This window comes from Mus musculus, chromosome 3, assembly GCF_000001635.26.
Source record: "Mus musculus strain C57BL/6J chromosome 3, GRCm38.p6 C57BL/6J".
Lineage (NCBI taxonomy): Eukaryota > Metazoa > Chordata > Mammalia > Rodentia > Muridae > Mus > Mus musculus.
The window spans coordinates 95988319-96005964 of NC_000069.6; the positions used below are offsets into that span (position 1 = coordinate 95988319).

The following is a 17646-nucleotide window of genomic DNA, read 5'->3' on the forward strand; positions in this document are numbered from 1 at the left end:
AGAGGGCCTCACACTGCTGGGTAGCCACCACACACTGAGCCTCAGCCTTAGGGAGTGGGATCTTAGTGGCCCTCTCCTGACTGTGCACACACCTTGGTGAGAAGCCGGTGTCTGGTTGGGAGGCTTTAATTCCACATATCCTTCTCAGGGCTCAGGTAAATTTCACTTCTCTAATGGCATGGACAGGTGGCACTGGCCCCTGTGTCCCTAGAACTCAAGTTGCAGAGCTGAAATTTCAGCCTCAGAGTGAGAACCTGGGACATCTGAGGAAACCTTGTCCCCAGCCCATTCTAACCCAGACGCCCGCCTGTGTGCATCCGGGACGATCCCTACTGTGCCTGGGGGCAGGTGGCCTATGCATAGCAAAAGGTCTGCTTATATTATTCTTTGTACAGGTGAGAGCTCTCTATACTTGGGCCTCAAGGCTCAATCTGACTAGGGAGTTGACATGGGAAGTCGGTCGGAAAAAGCCACAGTGGTTGAGGCGGCAGCAAAAGCAATGAATTTGATTTTTTTTTTTTTTGGATTGAGGTAAATAAAAAAGCTTTATCCTGCAACATTTGGAGATAAAGAGTCTGTGCCCCCCCAAATTTCAGACCTGCCCCCCCTTTCACATCAGGCTCTTCCGGTATTGACTGTGCTGGGAGGTCTGTCTGAGGTGGGAGTCCGGGGTCTGCAGGTCCATCTGCCTGTACAGGTCTCTCAGCTCCCGGACTTCCTGCAGCACTCTCTTTGCCTGGCTCCAGTTGGAGGAAGCCTCTCCCAGCAGCCTCTCTGTCTCCAGCAGCAGCTGCTCCGACTCCGAGTCGGGTGGAGACTGTGGGGGGTCCTTGGCCTTCCGCTTGCCGTCACCCAGTCCCTGAACCTCTGCCAGCAGCTCCTGAGTCTTCTCCAGTTTCCTTGCTACCAGGTCCTGGATCCGGGACAGCTGCCCTGGCTGGGCAGGGACAGGGGGTAGGGATTCCTCAGCTTGAAGGTGAAGGGGGCGGGCTGGGGCAGTGTCCCTCTGGGATAGGATCTCCTCCAGGGAGGCACATCGGCTCTTCTCTGTACTGGGGAACTTCTTCAGTGCTTGTGGGGTGTAGGGGGCTCCCTTGTCTGGTTTTTCCCAAGGCCGAGAAAGGCTGCTTGCCCGCTGCGAAGAGGGCTGGATCCTGTCTGAGTCCGCTCTCCGTCGACTGCCAGCCAGCTGGGCCACAGACTTGTCCAGATCGACCCGGAAGCTCTCAGCACAAGAGGCTGGCTCCTCAGGGGAAGGGTCTTCCTCTTGGATCAGGTCTAATGTTAGCATCCCATCTGAGGTAGAGGTCGAAGCCTGGGAAAGAGATGTGAACAAAGGCAGTGAACGGATAACGCAAGCTGTGGTCCCTTCCCTGAAGGGGACGCCTCCACTCCAACCGAGACCCTCTCCCCCTCTCCGCTGTGTTTGACCCCTGTGATGACGATTTGAGTTCCTCTGCTTCTCTGTAACTTATCCTTTCCTGCACATTGTCTGTGTTCTGCTCCTCTACAAGCTTCGCAGGGCATGGCTACTTCTTAAGCATCATAGGGGCGGCCCACGTGCCACAGTAAGATCCACAGACAGACGGACAGAGGAGGAGGCTCCTCTGCCTACATTTTCTCAGCCACACACCTTAGCTCCGCTCTGATATCTGAACTCTGAATCCTTGCCTTGTAATGAACCTTGTTGTCTTCTTTTTTATATTTATTTTTATTTTATGTATATTGGTGTTTTGCCTGCAGCTATGTCTGTATGAGGGTGTTGGATCTTGGAGTTACAGACAGTTGGTAGCTGCCAAGTGGGTGCTGGGAATTGAACCCTGGACCTCTAGAAGAGCAGCCACTGCTCCCAACCGCTGAGCCACCTCTCCAACCTGTTGTTCCCTTATTTCTTAAGTACTGTAATCGAACAGAAGTGGTAAAGGGAATGCAGTATTTTCTGTGCTGTCACGTGTGTGCTGTTGTGACCATTTCCCTCAGAACCGCTTTCCTAAAGGACTCGCCACTGCCCCATGTTTCAGGCAGCCCAGAGACCATGGATGTTCCTCAGGTCTGCTCACTCCAAGGCCTGTGCTCTTCCACCTCCAATGGACAGCCTCTCCCTAGACTTGGAGCAAGGCTGGACGTGAGAAACCACTACTTCATTTGGTAGAGGGTTAGCCGTGGGGTGTGTGGCACTTACTGTCACCCCTCAGAGTGGCCGGCCACCACACAGCAGCACACATCATTCTGAACACAACACTTCTGCTTTTCACTGTCCTAGGGGTATTTCTCATTTCCTCAGAAGTTTTTGAGAACAGAGATGTCTGACTTGTGCTACGTGCTGACTAAGTAATTTTGGTTTAGAGGCATCAGACAGGGACGCAGGGTGGAGAGGTCTCCCGAGCCTTTGATCCCAACAGTGCTCCTGCTCATACACAGCTGACGGACCAGCCCAGAACTGGCCCCTGGGCAGTGCTTACTCTCTTGCAGTTTTACATACCACAGCCATGAGGTGTCCCCGGGTTGGAGGACGGCGGGAGTGTTGGATTTTTGCTCTGTCTCGAGTAGGGTGGGCAAGATAGCTGTCCTCCTCAACGGTGACCTGAAGAGATGCACTGTGAGTCACAGGGCTTCTTTAGGACTTTGTCCCAACTGAGTTTGGCAAACCCTAACTCGCCTGGACTGGGAAGCAGGCCATTCCACCACTTGCTTCTGAGCAGGGTATAGGCACAAGGATTTACTGACCCAACTGACCCAGGACTAGATTAAGCGTTGTGAAGTGGGTGTGGGGTTCGAATCAGCAGAGAAAAGGCTTAAGAGAGAAAAGGGGTGGGGGTGGGGGAATGACACAACAGGGCCTTTAAAGAAGCTGAGAACAGTCAGGACTTAGTGGCACACTCCTATAATTCCAACACTTGGGAGGCAGAGGCAGTTGGATCTGCTAGTCTGGTCTACAGAGTGAGTTCCAGGACAGCCAGGGCTACACAAAGAAACCCTGTCTCAAAAAAACTGGGAAAAAAAAGGCCAAGAAACTGATCTGGGTGAAACTAAAGGGACCCCACAAAGCACCCCTCCTCATCTAGTGAGCCACAGCCTGCTTTCCGCCCTAGTACCCCATCGCTGCCCCACAGCAAGCCCCTGACCTCATCCAAGATACGGTTTTTAGCTCTGGTAATGGCAGAACTCAGGGCGTTGATCCATGACTCCTTCTCTTCAGGACTCACGGCCAGGAAGATGAGGTTGGGTGCCTGTGAGGGGAATGTTCTTGTCTTAGCTAGGGCATTACAAATACATTATACCCACCCCCTGAAATAATCCTCTCACTCCCTCACACCCCGCTCCCGGAAGGGAGACCCTGCTTCTGGGATGATCAGTGACGGAAGGAACCCAGAGTCTGTTCCTGCAGAACGCACGGGTTGTTTTAGCAAAGATGGGTGTGGAGGTGGGGCTAAGAAAGTGACACTGGGGACAACTAGGGGAGGTGTGAATGCACTTAGATCTTTAAACGTCTGAGGACACGGGGTGTGACAACCATGGCTTCCCTTGAACTTCAGACACCCATCAGGGAAGAAGCACCAATAATGTTTCTCCCAAGAGAATATGTACATACACACAGTAGGGATGTGTGTGTGTGTGTGTGTGTGTGTGTGTGTGTGTGAGTGGGGGAGGGGAGAGGAAGGGGTGGGGAGAGAGAGACTTCTTTATGGCTAAATAGGTTATAGGCTGGCCTGCCCAGAGGAAGGGAAATGGTCAGAATATTTTCCAGTTAAATAATAAAAGCCAGAGGGAAAATAATTATGGCCCCTGCAGCTAGGGCCACAGCGAGGGCGAGCCTACCGTGGTGCCCGGCTGTCTGCACCGGGCCAGGGTGAACTTGCTGTGATTTTTCTTGCTCCTGCTCTTGGATTTCCGGAGCTCTTCGCACTTCTCATAGTCACTCAGGTCAAACACCTCCTGACTGTTTTTCTCATCTTTTACCTATGAGAGGGTGGGGTGTCATGAGGATAAAATTACTCTTTCTCTCCTCCAGAAGAAAGTGGAGCAAGAAGGACAGCAGGAAGCCAGCCCACCTAAGGTGTGTACTGGGGGGTGGGACTGAGACCTGAGTCCCTGTATGGTGGTCTGTTTAACCCACTCCCCCCAAGCTACCGTCCCCGTGCCTCCCTCTGCCCATGACCCTCTGTCTCTGAAGGACGCAGCTTACAAGTCCTTAAAGGGGCATGTCCTTAAAGGGACATGGTGAATGGACTGCTCTGATCATTCCAAGTAAGGAAGACAAGAGTGACCACTAACGTCCAGGGGAAGGGGAAAGGCAGCCAACATCTGGAAGGGACAAAGGGCAACATCTGGAAGGGACAAAGGGCTGCCTCTGGCCTCAGGGAGTGAGTACGATGGTTCCGAGTGTTCTTTCCACCTGCTCTCTTCTATCGTAGGATGTTACAGGAGACTACTTCCTGACAGCAGGCTATCCCTCTCTTCCACCTGGTTGGGGATATCCCAGGAATGAGCTGGTCATGTCTCCCTGGGAAACAGTTGAAACCAAGCGAACGTGTATAAGAAGGCTCAGCCCGTGGCCGATCTGCCCATCCTTCTGAATTGCTGAGCACATGTGCTGAGGAGGAACGTGGGGAAAATTCATCTATTGCCATTTGCCTGGCAAGGTTTGGCTCCCCAGGGCTCTCCCCTTTCTAGGGCTCCCTGCTTTTTGACTGGGAAGAGGGCCTTAAACACTCTGGAGAATCACTCCAGAGAGATTCACAGCAACACAGTCTGGAATGTGGGATGATACAGCAACCTCCTCTCCTGTGCCTTTCCCAGAGAAACTATCAGCAGAGGCCAGAAAGCTCGGAGGGCAGGAGGCGAGGGAAGAGCTGGGTGTGTGCAGCCAGGGGAAGGGACTCACTTGTTCTGTTTTCCCAGGGGAAGGGAAGGGAAGGGGAGGGGAGGGGAGGGAAGGGAAGGGAAGGGAAGGGAAGGGAAGGGAAGGGAAGGGGAGGGAAGGGAAGGGAGCTCTCCTGGCGTGGACAAGGCTGATAAGGCACTCTGGGAGTGGGATGCATTGACAGAGGTCAGGAAGGGCAAGGGTGGGAGGCTGGGTGAGGTAGGCAGCAGGATAAGTAGATGCCAGTGCCCAGAAAAGACAGATACCCTGGCACCTTGCTCTCTATTGTATTCTGTCTCTTCCTCACACCGAATTCCCAAAGTCTCATTTATGACTACATCTTCCAAATTAACCCTCTGTCTCTCGGCCCACAGTTGTACCAAGCATTCAACCTAACTTCCTCTACTGTGAAGTCTCCCTAAGGTATGGATCAGTTCCTACCTCTGGTCCTTGATCAGGTCAGTGAAGGGATGCCCTTGGAGAGTTAGGAATGACCCTACAACATCCACGGAAGGGCTTCTCTAGAGAAAGGAGTTGTGGGAGACCTTGCTTTCCCCAGAAAGGAGGACTGAGACAGAATGCTTAGCAGGGTTCCCTTCCTCTTTTGTTTTTGCATGTAAATTGCAAATACACTCTGCTTTTGGGTCTCACATCTTCAGTGCGTTGCTTTGCTACTGCTTTTGTTTACAGGCTGAATAAACAGTGTCTTGTGGCAGCTTTGCCCTTAGCCCAGGCCCACTGGACCATGGAACTGGTTCTGAAGAAGGGTCAGTATAAGGTGCCGTTCCCTCTTTTCCACTGCCCTTCCCAGCAGGGGGCATCTGGCCCCAGGTCTAGTCAGATGCTCCTGAGTCAGAGGACAGCGGACACTCTAGGCTGAGGTCATCCTATCTTCTCTCTGCTCTGCATCTCTCCCTCTCACACCAGGTTCTGCCTTTTAGACAAACATAAGAAGGGGAAAAGGCCTTGTTTTGTTTCTGTAGCCCTTCACTGTCCTCTGGTTTCCCCTCGGACCTGTAGGAAGCCCTTCCTGATTGCTAACTACATTTCCTGGCATTATGAAGTTCGGGGAAGACAGGAGATATGAGGTGACACCCACTGCTGCTTTTAAAATAAACAAAAATAGAAAGCAAGAGAATCGTTGGGGGAGCTCTCTGTAGGATTCGAGAGCAGGTAGCAGTGGCCCTCGAGAGCACACTCGGTCAAGGCTTCCCTTAGCTTGCTCTGAGGCCTCTCCAACCGTTATGTTTTGGCCCCTTCAAGAGGGGCCTGGGGGCTCAACACTAGTTCTCTGCTTGTCTCAGTAGACTGCTTTGAGATGAGTACAGCTCTCCAGCTGCAAGTGTATCTGCTTCGACACCATAAAAGGCTTTATTTACCCAAATACAAGGGCAGAAAACAAGTGTCTAGTGACAAAAGCAGAACAGGTTAGAGCTAAGGGAGGGCTTCCCACTCGGTTGGTTTTGGGTGAGGGCAGGCAAGGGAGGAAGGGCCAGTCTGAAAGGGACAGGAACAGGCCACCATGATCAGACAGTCACAGGGAAGCAAGTTCAGTTTCTCAGCATTCTTGTTATTGAGTCAAGAGTTGGGGCTTCACAAAGGGGGAAGGGATCTGGATTCCACGACCTGGCTTTATATTCTGACCCCATGTGCCGGGCTGTGGTTTCCTGTAAAACTACAGAGCCAAAGCCATGGAGACACACACACAGGCGCTCACAGTCCTAACTCCATTCCCCCTGTCTACAAATAAAGATGGGCAGAATATGAGTTCCTTGAATTTTTTTTTTCTTTTTTCTTTTTACCCTTTAAGTGGAGTGGACGGTGAGGAACAAGCCTGGTTCAGGATGCTAGCTCCTACAAGAATCCGGCATTCACCGCTGCTCTACCCCTGGTCCCAGAGACTGCCTCCAAGTTGTGTTTTCTATGATTTAGGGAGACTGTGCTACTCAGGGGACCTACATATGCCCTCCTCCCTCCCAACCCCCGCAGGAACGGAGAGAGTGGTGGGCTGGGGTGGGGAAGACAGGAAGGATCGAGGGATACGAATACCAGTGTGTAACAAAAACAAACCCCACCAAAACCCCCAACCGTATTTTAGGGGGCCAGAATAGAGGGAGAGGCGGCGGATGTCAGAACTTCTGAGAAAGGTGTCCGCAAAGGCACATCAAATAAGTAAACTCCTAAACCCCACTCAGGTTCTCTCACTCGGGGGTGACTTTTTTCTGCAGACACAGGACTTTTGCGACCCCTGAACTTGCAGAGATGGAGGCGGGGCAAGCCGGAGAACTAGCCGCCGTGGGGACAGGGTCCCGACGGCTCGCGCAAGGGCGGGCGCCTACCTCCTTCTCGGAGACGTAGAGCTGGTCGCCTTTCAGCACCACATAGCGGTTTTTCCAAATCTCCCTGAAAATCCCTTTCCCGCAGAATTTCCGGACCCAGCCGACCTTCTCGGGCGCCGCAGACTGATGGTTTCCATCCGGAGGCCCCTGCCCGGGGCGAGACGAGGAGCGGCGGCTCAGACTGGTCTCTGCGCCCTCCCCGCCCCCCCCGCCAGCCCCAGCCCCATTGTCCGCGCGCCGCGCACTCACCCGCTTGCCGGAGCCGCTCTTCTTCATGGCGGGATCGGGCGGCCGCGCCCGCTGCTCGCTCGGCGGCTCGTGCTAGCCGCAGGCCGGGCCCCCGCTGCCCCCGCCGCCCCCGTCGCCCATGCCCGCCCCCGCCGCACCGGCCCCGGCCACCGCCGCTGACGTCGCGGGCTCCGAATGAAGGGCGGACCGCGGCGCCGCCGCCGTGCGCTCCCCGCCCCCCGCCTTTGTTTCCGACCCGGCACCCGGCGGAGGCGCGAGCGGATAACCGGGAGGCGCGGCGGTGGGGGCGGGCCCGAGGCGTGGCGAGCGGGATGGAGCGGAGGCGCCGTGGGAGAGCGGCCGCCTCGGACCCGCAGACTCCGGCTGGCGGAGCCCCGGGAGTCTCCACTCTCGACCTACTGCCGGGCGGACGTGAGCGCCCCGCGAGGCCTGCGGTAAACACGCGTGCAGCGGCGGGGAGGCCCGGAGGACGCTCGGACCGCGAGCTCTTCTGAGTCCTGTGTTTCTGATGTGGCTTGGAGGGAGCCCAAGTTTGAGCGCGGCTTTCCTCACCACTCCTGGGTCTCTGTTCCCCTACCTGGTAAAAGGAGGATCAGCTGACCCATGAAAGCCCGCGAGGACCCAACTGTGTCTTTTAGGTTCAATTACTACCAGACAGTAAGCTAATAAACCTGGTGTATGGTAAACACAACCACCACGAATGAGTAAAGCCCAGAGCAGGGGAATTATTTTTTCCCAGAGACGTCCAAGATGAAGTGTTGGTAAGTTTGTGGTTTGAGGAGTGGAGGATGTTTGGGCTTTTTGGGAGAGAATTTATCAAGAAAGATACCTCTTCTTAGACCCACCGTGCTTCCCAGTCCTGCAATCTCACTAGCCATATAATTGACTTCTATTTCAGGTGGATACAGAACTTTATGCTTTCAAAATGCTCTTATATTGGCACTTTAGAATGTCGAGTACCATTTTGTAAGGCATATAAGAGTGAGGATATTATCCCTTGGGAAAAGATCAGTCCAGCACAGGGAACCATTTGTCATGCTCAAACTGACACACTGCTGTTACATGAGTTAGCATAGAGGTTTTCTAACCCGGGTCTGCCTTTTAGACTTTGTACACGTGTACACAGCACACTTTGCAGACTACCCCCTACACACACAGCACACTTTACAGACTATCTCCTCCTCATCTCTGTTTGGTACTGGCCTGTTTAAAGGGCAAAGAAATGACTGAGAAAGGCTTTAGGAGGGAGCCTATGTACTAGCATGAGGGCACAGCTGAGGGAATGAGCTTTTGGGAACTTGTTGGCTGAGCAGGTAAGAATGCTTTGGATTATTTTGTCTTTATTTTTTAATAAGACAAGGTCTTTTTTGTTTGTTTGTTTGTTTTGGTTTTGGTTTTTTTCCTAGACAGGGTTTCTCTGTGTAGCCATGACTGTCCTGGAACTCACTCTGTAGGCCAGGCCATCACTGCTGGGCTTATGACAAGGTCTTACACAGCCTACCTATGCTGCTTTCAGACTTGTTACATAGCCAAGGCTGGTCTTGGTCTACCGAGCCTCCTGTCTCCACGTGATTTACCAAGTTTAAATAGGGGCTGAGGGCGTGGCTTGTGGTAGAGTTCTTTGCCTAGCACTCAGCAGGGCGTCTAGCATAATCACCCGCAAATCACCCGCACTCACTCCAAGGAGGAAAAGGAAAGATAGATTTGGCTCAAGGCAGAAGGAATTCATGTCTGCCTCATCTCCCTCTTCTCTGCAGCTTTCATTTAGTCAACAGCTACTAGAGTCTGTCTCTCCAGTGTGCAAGACCCTGGGCTCCGCACAGCACCAGGCAGGAGCTAGTGCTCTGTGAAACATCAGGCGGAGGGACTCGTAAAAAATAACCAAAGTAATTTTCAGATTCTGGAGCAGATGCTTGTGGGCTGCAGCACCTTCTCTGCCTGTCTGTGTCTTGAGATGTTACATAAATCTCTGGCTGGTCCCCATCCCTCCCGGCCCCTCCCTCCCAGTAACCTGAAATATTAACCTTATAGCCCTGGCCTTCTCCCTCACCGTTGCTTCGTTGCCTTGACACTGCATGCTCCTATAAGCCAGCTGGTTTGCTTTAAAGCTGGCCTTTCTCACCGAGTGAACCTCATGGCACCTGCATTTGGATCTAAGTGGGACTGTTTTTAGAGACCAGTGCTTAAGTGAGAAATTGGAATAGCACTTCTGGTTTCCTTTACACATTGTTATAGCACTCAGTGAGCATCTCTCTCTCTCTCTCTCTCTCTCTCTCTCTCTCTCTCACACACACACACACACACACACACACACACACACACACACACAACTTGAGCTAATCTCTCTAGGGAGATAAGATCCTGCAGGGACTCATGTGGCTTAGCATGCCCACCTGTAAGAGCATCACCAATAGCTCTACTGAGCAGTTAGGGGGATAAGCAAAAACTCTCAGAGGTAACATCTTGTGAATTGCTGTTTATAAGTTTACTGGGCAGAAATATCTGAGCTGACATTTAAAAACAAATATCCTTGACTTTAAAATCCTATTTTAAAAATAGGATTGGTGTTTTGACCAGGACATTTTAACCTATGGGAGAGAGGAAGAGTTATTAAAAACATAGCTCCTTAACTAAAATGTTTTTTAATAAAATGAGACCAGTAATACTGGAATGGTCTGTAAATATTATACTGGATCATTGTATTTAGTCCTTACTGTCACATGAGGAAGGCACTAATTATCTTCACTTTATGGAGGAGGAAACTGAGCCAGCCACAAAAGACGATTATGTCCAGTATTGGTTATATAAATGTGACAAATCTGAAGGATGCTAAGGAATACTTATCAACATATAAGTTAAGGGGTTCAGCAGTCAAGTGTGCTTGCGGCTCTTGCAGAGCCCCTGAGTTCAGTTGCCAGCACCCACACTGGACAGGCTCTAACTCCAGCCCAGGGAGATCAGATGTCCTTTTCTGGTTTCAAGGACAATCACACCAGCATGTGCACACATACATACATGAACATGAGCATGATTATCTGAGGACACTGATTTCTATCACTGCTTCAGGAGAGGCAGACCAGAGCTTTCATCTGCCCGCATAATTAAACATGTCCAGATACAGGCTGTGCCTTCATTGTTTGTCTGACATCATCTCGAGTCTTCACCTTATGAATTCCCATGAATGAGCCTCAAAGAAACCAAACAATATCCCTTACATCTCTGCAGATAGATTCTTATTGCAACCCCACATGGGTTCTCAATGCTACAGCAAATGGCTCTAAAAAGAAATGAGCATGAGGGATGAGGTAAGGGGACAGGGGGCTGTGTCCCCCGAGTCTTGGTCCTGGAACCCTGACTGGGACAGAGGAAAGAACAGACACAAATACCGGTCTAGAAAAGCCAGGGCCAAGCCAGGCTGTGGTGGTGCATGTCTTTAATCCCACTTGGGAGGCCAAGGCAGGCGGATTTCTGAGTTCGAGGCCACTACTATAAAGTGAGTTTTAGGACAGCCAGGGCTATATAGAGAAAACTTGTCTTGAAAAACCAAAAGAAAAAAAAAAAAGAAAGAAAAAAGAAAAGAAAAGACAGGGCCAGATGGGCTGTCTGTACTCTGATGGGCAACCTGGGGCCTCTGTGCACTTATGTACAGCCCAGGGGGGGGAAGTTAGTTGGTCTTGGTAGGTGGTGTCTGTCTGTAGGGGGGCAGTCTCAGGCTGGTCTTGGTAGGTGGTGTCTGTAGGGGGGCAGTCTCAGGCTGGTCTTGGTAGGTGGTGTCTGTAGGGGGGCAGTCTCAGGCTGGTCTCGGTAGGTGGTGTCTGTCTGTAGGGGGGCAGTCTGAACCTGATCTGGGAGAAAGGCTTTGCCAACTTTACAAAGGTCTGATACCATGGTCCTTAACATGGCTGGCTCATGTCAGAACTTCACTTGTTTAGGATATCAAGAGAAGTCAGGACCTAAGTGATGGTACCGCGTGCATCACATGGCTTTCTGAATCCCTCTTATCTCTGACAACACATTTCTCATATACTACCTCAACAGAGCCCATCAAACACTGAAGCCTGTGCTGTCAAATACACAAAGAGTGTGTTTATTCCATACACAATCACAAGTGGGTCGGGGTGGGCTCATCGTCGGCTCGCAGTCCCGGGGTCTGTTCCAGCAGTCCAGGAATCGGGGTTACCTGGAGTGAGTCAGAGCAAACACAAGGGCCAGCCCCAAAGCCCCTGGTCAGCAGGGAAGGGCCGAGGCAGGTAAGAGGAGGCCATGACATTCTCGCCGCTCTCCACTGCCATCTCATCTTCTGTTTGCTGACCTTGAGGTGGCCTGCGAGCTCTCCCTGCTGCGGCTGTGCAGCCCAGAAGCCAGGACTTCCTCTAGGAAGCTGACAAAGAGACTTCAGGTTATTTGGCAGAAAAGCAAAAGCCTCACCAAAGCAGAGCAGCCCTCACGGCTGTGACCTGGTAAGAAACATGAATAGAGCTGGAGAAGTCCTGGTCGATACCATGTGCCGAGTCCGACTGGCGGATAGAACGTCCTGCCCAGGAGGACAACGCCTTTGTGCACATTAGTGCGTTTTCCTTTTCTGGGCCTGGCGCTCACTGTGTGATGCAGGCCGGTGTCACACAGCCTTTTCTCTAAGTGACAAGATCCTAAGTGCAGCTGCTATGCTAGGCCATGTGCCAGAGTGTTTGTGTAGAGGTCAGAGGTACAGCTCAGGTCATCAGGCTTCGCAGCAGGTGTCCCTACCCACTGAAACTGTAGAAAGAAGGTATGGGACCCCAGATCTTTTAAAGGCAAGGTTTTATATAGTACCTTAGGACAGTGGTTCTCAACTTTCCTAAGGCCGTGACCCTTTAATACAGTTTGTTGCTACTTTATAACTAATTTTGCCACTGTTATGACTCACAATGCACATATCTGGTATGTAGGTTATCTGATATGTGCACGCCCCCCAGGCTGAGAACCACTACCTTAGGACCATGTTACATTAGTACAAATTACATATATTTTCTTAAAATGCAGATCTTATCCTATTGGGTATGCTTTCCTCTTTAAAATCTTTCTAAAAAGCCTTTGTGTGTGTATGATGTGTGTCACAGCATGCTGGATAAATGAATTAGTTAAAGTTGCTGCTCCCTGGCGACAGGGGCTTCTGGCTAACATTAGGGTTATTTTGATGGCATTTGTAAGCATGCTCTGTGGTGACGAAGGATGGGAAGTACCTCACCCTGCTTCATAGGTCAGAGCTGGGAGACGCAGGGGCGTGGAGGATTTAAACTCTAAACTCCATTAGAGACAAAAAATGGGAAGGAGGAGAGGCCATGGCATTGCCTTCTACTGAAACACAGCTGCCTCCTTTCCGTGTGGCCCCCTTTCTTTCACCCATCAGACTGGCAATGCTGGAGGGGCTGAGTCAGGGTCAGGAGGATGCAACACTGCCATCTGGGAAGGAAACAGTCCCCAGCAGTGGTTTCCAGCAAGGAGGAAGCGGCTGGCTGCCCCATTGGAGCTCGTCAGGTGATCTCTGCTCATTTTCAACTCTAGTACGAAGGGAAAAGAACTCGCTAAAATTATACAGAATGTTCCTCCCATGTAGATCAGTAAGACCACACATTCCTGACTGCAAAGAGAAAACACGGTATTTGCCAAACCTAATTTTGTTTCCCAGAGCTATTGTGACTTTTCAAATATCTATTTAGGGACTTTGATGACTCACAGCTCAGAGTACTTAAAAATTATGGGCAACGAACATATTGGTAGCTGCATCCTAAATTTAGACTGTGTTTAAAAACAATGAGACAAAAAGAATGGCTTGTCTAGATTTCTAAAAAATCAATCTCACCTAAAAACAAACTAAAATATCTCTTGTGGAGCTAGGATCCAATCCAGTTCAGTTAAATTTATTTTAACAAACATTTACTGTGCATGACTGGACTGCACTGAACTACATGTGCGCAGGACCACAGCTATGAGTCCTACCTTAAGAGAGAGCCAGATGCACAGCACATCTGGGCAGGGTGTAGCACAGACACTAGGATTGGAGTCAACATGCTGGCTGCTTGGAGTGGGTTGGCCAGGGTGCTGCCCAGCTCTAAAAATGGATAGACTGAGAGGGCCTCACTCTTAACTCAGAAAAGCAAACCCTGAAAATTCTTGAGTCTACACAAAAAAGTAGGTGCTGGGCCAGAGAGGTGGCTCAGCGGTTAAGAGCACTTCCAGAAGACCTGCTCAGTTCCCAGCACCCCCACGTGGCTCACAAACATTTGTAATTCCAGTTCCAGGGCATCTGATGGCCTCTGCAGGCACCAGGGATACATATGCACACATGCACGCATGGAGGCAAACTCTCATAAAGTAAAAAGAATTCTTTTTAAAATGCTTGTATCATCTTTAGTTTTTAGTCTCTGGTGACAAACCAGAAACCAACACTCACAGCATTAGTGTTGTGTTAATTATTAAGGTAATTGCTTTGAATAACTGTTCCCAGACTATACTTCAACAATGCGCATATGTATGTCCATATCTAATTCATCGTCCTATAGTCCACAGGCAGACGTTTACACGTGAGGCAGGATGGACGGAGGGAAGCTGGTTTGTGGGGCCTGACTGCTAAGACGCATGCACTGACGGCTGGTGAGGTGGCTTTGTGGGAGAAGGTGTGTGATGCCAAGCCTGATGCCCTGAGTCCGAGCATTGGATGCCCGTGGTGGCAAGGGAGAACCAGTGCCCACAAGTTGTCATCTAATGTCCATTAGTGTCCATGGTATGCACACCCCTTCCATATATACACTAAATATGTGCAATATAAAAACAGAATATGTAGTTTTTATGTCTTTTTGTACCATGTAAGAAGAAATAGCCTTAAGCCAAGTGTGGTACACACTGGATTCCAGCACTTGGGAATTCTCTATTTTCCTGGAAGCCTTTGTACTTTCCTGCCTCCAAGTTCATATTATTTTATTAACTTAATTCTTTGCATATCTCCCAAATTATATGAAAATAAATACTCCAAAAGACATGTTACATTTATTTTGTATTCTTGCATGTTCCTAGGAATTATAATCATATTCTAATTTGAGAGATACAGGCTTCTTTAATTCCCTGGGTGGAGCCTGGGATCATTGAAGAAAGGCGCATCCTCCCCCTTTTCTCTCCTGCATCAAGCGCTAGCTCACAGTCACTGTAAGCATCACTTATGCTCACAAACAATAGAATCATGTGCCAATAAATACTCTTGCCTCATATTTCTTTCTCCTTGAAAGAAACAATAGCAAAATAGGTAAAACAACAACAACAACAACAACAACAACAACAACAGCAACAACAGCAAACCTGTTGAAATTACTGGGTGGCCAGGAAATGTGACATAGCACTGAGAGCCGAGTGAGCAGGGTCAATGATGCAGATAAATCACAGAGGCAAGGCTCACAAGGAAAGTATAACATCACTTTTGTCGTGACTCAAACTGAGCAAAACTGAACATGTTGTTTAGAAGTCCATGGCCAACGGATAGAGATGCACTGTTCTGTGTTAAAGCAAGGGAAAGACGAGCGTTGTAACCAGAGAGAAGCACGTGGGTGCTGGGCAGCACTTCATCCTTGAGTTAGGCCAACAGTTCGAGTGGTCACTGCAGCGTGCTTTCTATTTCCTTTTCTAAATATCTAGTGAAAAACCCCAAATCTGAGCGGTTTCTCTGTACAGTTCCTCGGCATCTTTAGCATGCTATGGTGACGTGTGACTTTCCCAGACAGCATGCAGTCCTTTACCACTTTGTTGTCTGCACACTCTTTAATAAAAACGCATCTATCTGTGTCTCCTCAAACACACTTCCTGTAGGACACACTGTGAGACACTGAGTTAACTAGAGAACATTGTCTTAATAACCACCAATCCTCCCAAGGTTCCTCATACATTCCTATGAATGCTACAACTGTCTGTTACAAACAAAGTAACTCCTTAATTCCTGTCTTTTACTGATACCCAACTTAGGAGAAAAAGAAAAACAAAGCAAAGGAAAACAAACAGGAGCTCTTGGCCCAGTTTCTTCTCTCAGAAGGAACAGGTCGGATGCAAACATGGGGACTCTGGGAGAAGCCAGCGCTGGGTGTGATTTGCTGGAGTGCAGCGGAAGGAAGGAGAAAGGCCCTCGTGTCTGCGAGGGAGATGACTCCAGGGGAAAGAAATGCGTCTGTATCCATCATGCAAGTCCAAGAGAGAATCAATGACGGGCAGACAGACCCACAGATATGCTTCCTCACCCAGGCGGACACCCAACACCACAGCAGTTTGTCAGAGCAACCATAACTATAAGAATAGAATGAAAATCCTAGCACTCAGGAGGTGGAGGCAGGAAGATGAGTTCGAGGCCAGCCTTGTCTACACACTGAGTTTAGGGCCAGCCAAGGCTATATAAGACCCTGACTTAAAACAACAACACCACCCTCTCTGGCTGGAAATTTAGCATATGGACAATGCTTATACCCTTCTATGCGGTCATTTCTTCACTTTGCTGCTAGCTCATGGGTTTGAACTTGAACACTAGCTCTGTACTTCCCAGACGTGATCCAAGCAAATCATCCAATGGCTCCTGGTTTTCACCTGGACGTTGGGATCACAATGACCTTACTTCCTGGATTAGGAAAGTTAAACGAGATGCTATCTGCAGTGAAGAGAGCTTCCTGGTGTGTGGTTCCTGCTCAGTTGCTATCCTGCGTGAGTAGTGCATAATGATGCATAGAGATAGTTACGACACTGCTTCTAAGGGTGAACAGTTACATAGACTATCAGCCAGGGGCTGAGACTATCAGCCAGGTACTTTGTTAGCACGCATGGAGCCCTGGGTTCAATCCCCAGCACTGCATATGGCACACATGCAATCTGTGTGCTCAGGAAGTGGAAACAGGAGGATCACTTAAAGCCACCCTTAAGTATATAGCAACTTGGATGTCAACTTGGGCTATGTGAGATCCTGCATCCAAAATAAAAGCCTGGCCACAGTGACAGTCTTTAATCCCAGCACTCAGGAGGCAGAGGTAGGTGGATGTCTGAGAATTCAAGGCTAGCCTGATCTACAGCGCTATACAGTGAAACCCTGTCTCAAAAAAAGGATTTCAATAATCATCTATATATGGTGTTTGTTGTCAAAGACAGCTCCAGAATAGGTGCACACTAAATATTGTTAGTGAAGAAAAAACTGATGATTGGTTAATCAAACAACAGAATACAATTCCATGGATGAAAATGACATAGACATGTTTTTGCTGAAAGCACACTGTCTTTTATCTAAAATTGCTTATGTGGAACCACACACCTTTAATCTCAGCATTCAAGAGGTAAAGGCAGGAGAACTGAAAGTTTGAGGCCAGTCCAGGCTGCAAGGAAAGGGCCAGACTGGAAAACCAAAGGCCAGGGAAAGGAGTGCACACTCACTGGAGGCTCTGCACTAGGCCAGGGGCAGCAGCCCTAACAGGGGAGTTTGATATTTTATTTAGTACCTTATTTTGGTCTAGTTGTGTTTATTATTAAAAATTTTAATATTTATTTGTTTATTTATTTATGTGTGTGCAGTGCTTGCAGAGGCCAGAAGAGGGGTCCTCGGGAACTGGAATTCTAGATGGTTGTGAGATGCCAGGTGGGTCTAGGAGCCGAACCTGGGTTCTTGCAAGCGCAGCAGTGCTCTTACTGCTCGGCTGTCTCCCGAGGCCTTAACTGTTTCATTTGTTTCCTATAAGAATTCTATATTGTTCTTATGATGAAAAGTTGTCTTTAGTTTAAAGATGTTCTAGTGTACACAGAGTCAGGAGACATCCTTGGGCTGAGTCCTGGTTAAAGTCGACTTCATCCTCATAAGCGTCTACTTTTGCGTTAGGCACAAGCCCTCACAGGCACAGCGCACGCTAACAGAACTTCACACAGTCAGTACTAAGGAAAAGCTGGCCAGTGGCAGGAAGAAAACAAACTTTTGCACAAAGAAAATCTCTACAAAGCCAACGTGATCCTGATGCTTTCAAAGGGATCCTGAACCGACCCAAGTTGCAGGAGACTGGTGTATGGGTTCCTTTCTCTTTGACATGCAAATTACGTCATAGTATCCTAATTTTTCTGTAAATAATTCAGGGATTGAACCCACTTGTGGTTAGAGGAGAAGGGCCAAGTGTCTAGTGTTACTTGTTAAGGTAAGAGCTATGATGCTCT

General features: G+C 49.5%; 2 protein-coding genes across 4 annotated transcripts in view; both read right to left on the bottom strand.

Annotated features, from left to right (window-relative positions):
- Positions 1-490: 490 nt before the first annotated feature.
- On the bottom strand, positions 491-11037 carry Plekho1 (pleckstrin homology domain containing, family O member 1). 3 transcript variants are annotated; one of them, XM_006501930.3, is made up of 6 exons: positions 7453-11037; positions 7204-7326; positions 3820-3960; positions 3126-3230; positions 2483-2584; positions 491-1315 (listed from the first exon to the last, which is right to left on the bottom strand). In XM_006501930.3, exons 1-6 carry the CDS (start codon positions 7477-7479, stop codon positions 611-613), a joined length of 1203 nt encoding a protein of 400 aa, XP_006501993.1. In that variant the 5' UTR covers positions 7480-11037; the 3' UTR covers positions 491-610. The 3 variants fall into 3 exon arrangements, with proteins under 3 accessions (XP_006501993.1, XP_011238508.1, NP_075809.1); NM_023320.2 differs by having other exon boundaries at positions 510-1315; positions 7204-7350; positions 7453-7521; XM_011240206.2 differs by lacking the exon at positions 7453-11037 and having other exon boundaries at positions 2483-2597; positions 7204-7350.
- Positions 11038-11513: 476 nt separating this feature from the next.
- The window catches only part of Vps45 (vacuolar protein sorting 45), a 59830-nt gene continuing 53697 nt past the window's right edge, over positions 11514-17646 (bottom strand). Inside the window, exon 15 of the mRNA NM_013841.3 lies at positions 11514-11833. Within this exon, the coding sequence (NP_038869.1) occupies positions 11746-11833 (88 nt within the window). The 3' untranslated portion in view covers positions 11514-11745. The remainder of the gene's footprint in view (positions 11834-17646) is intronic.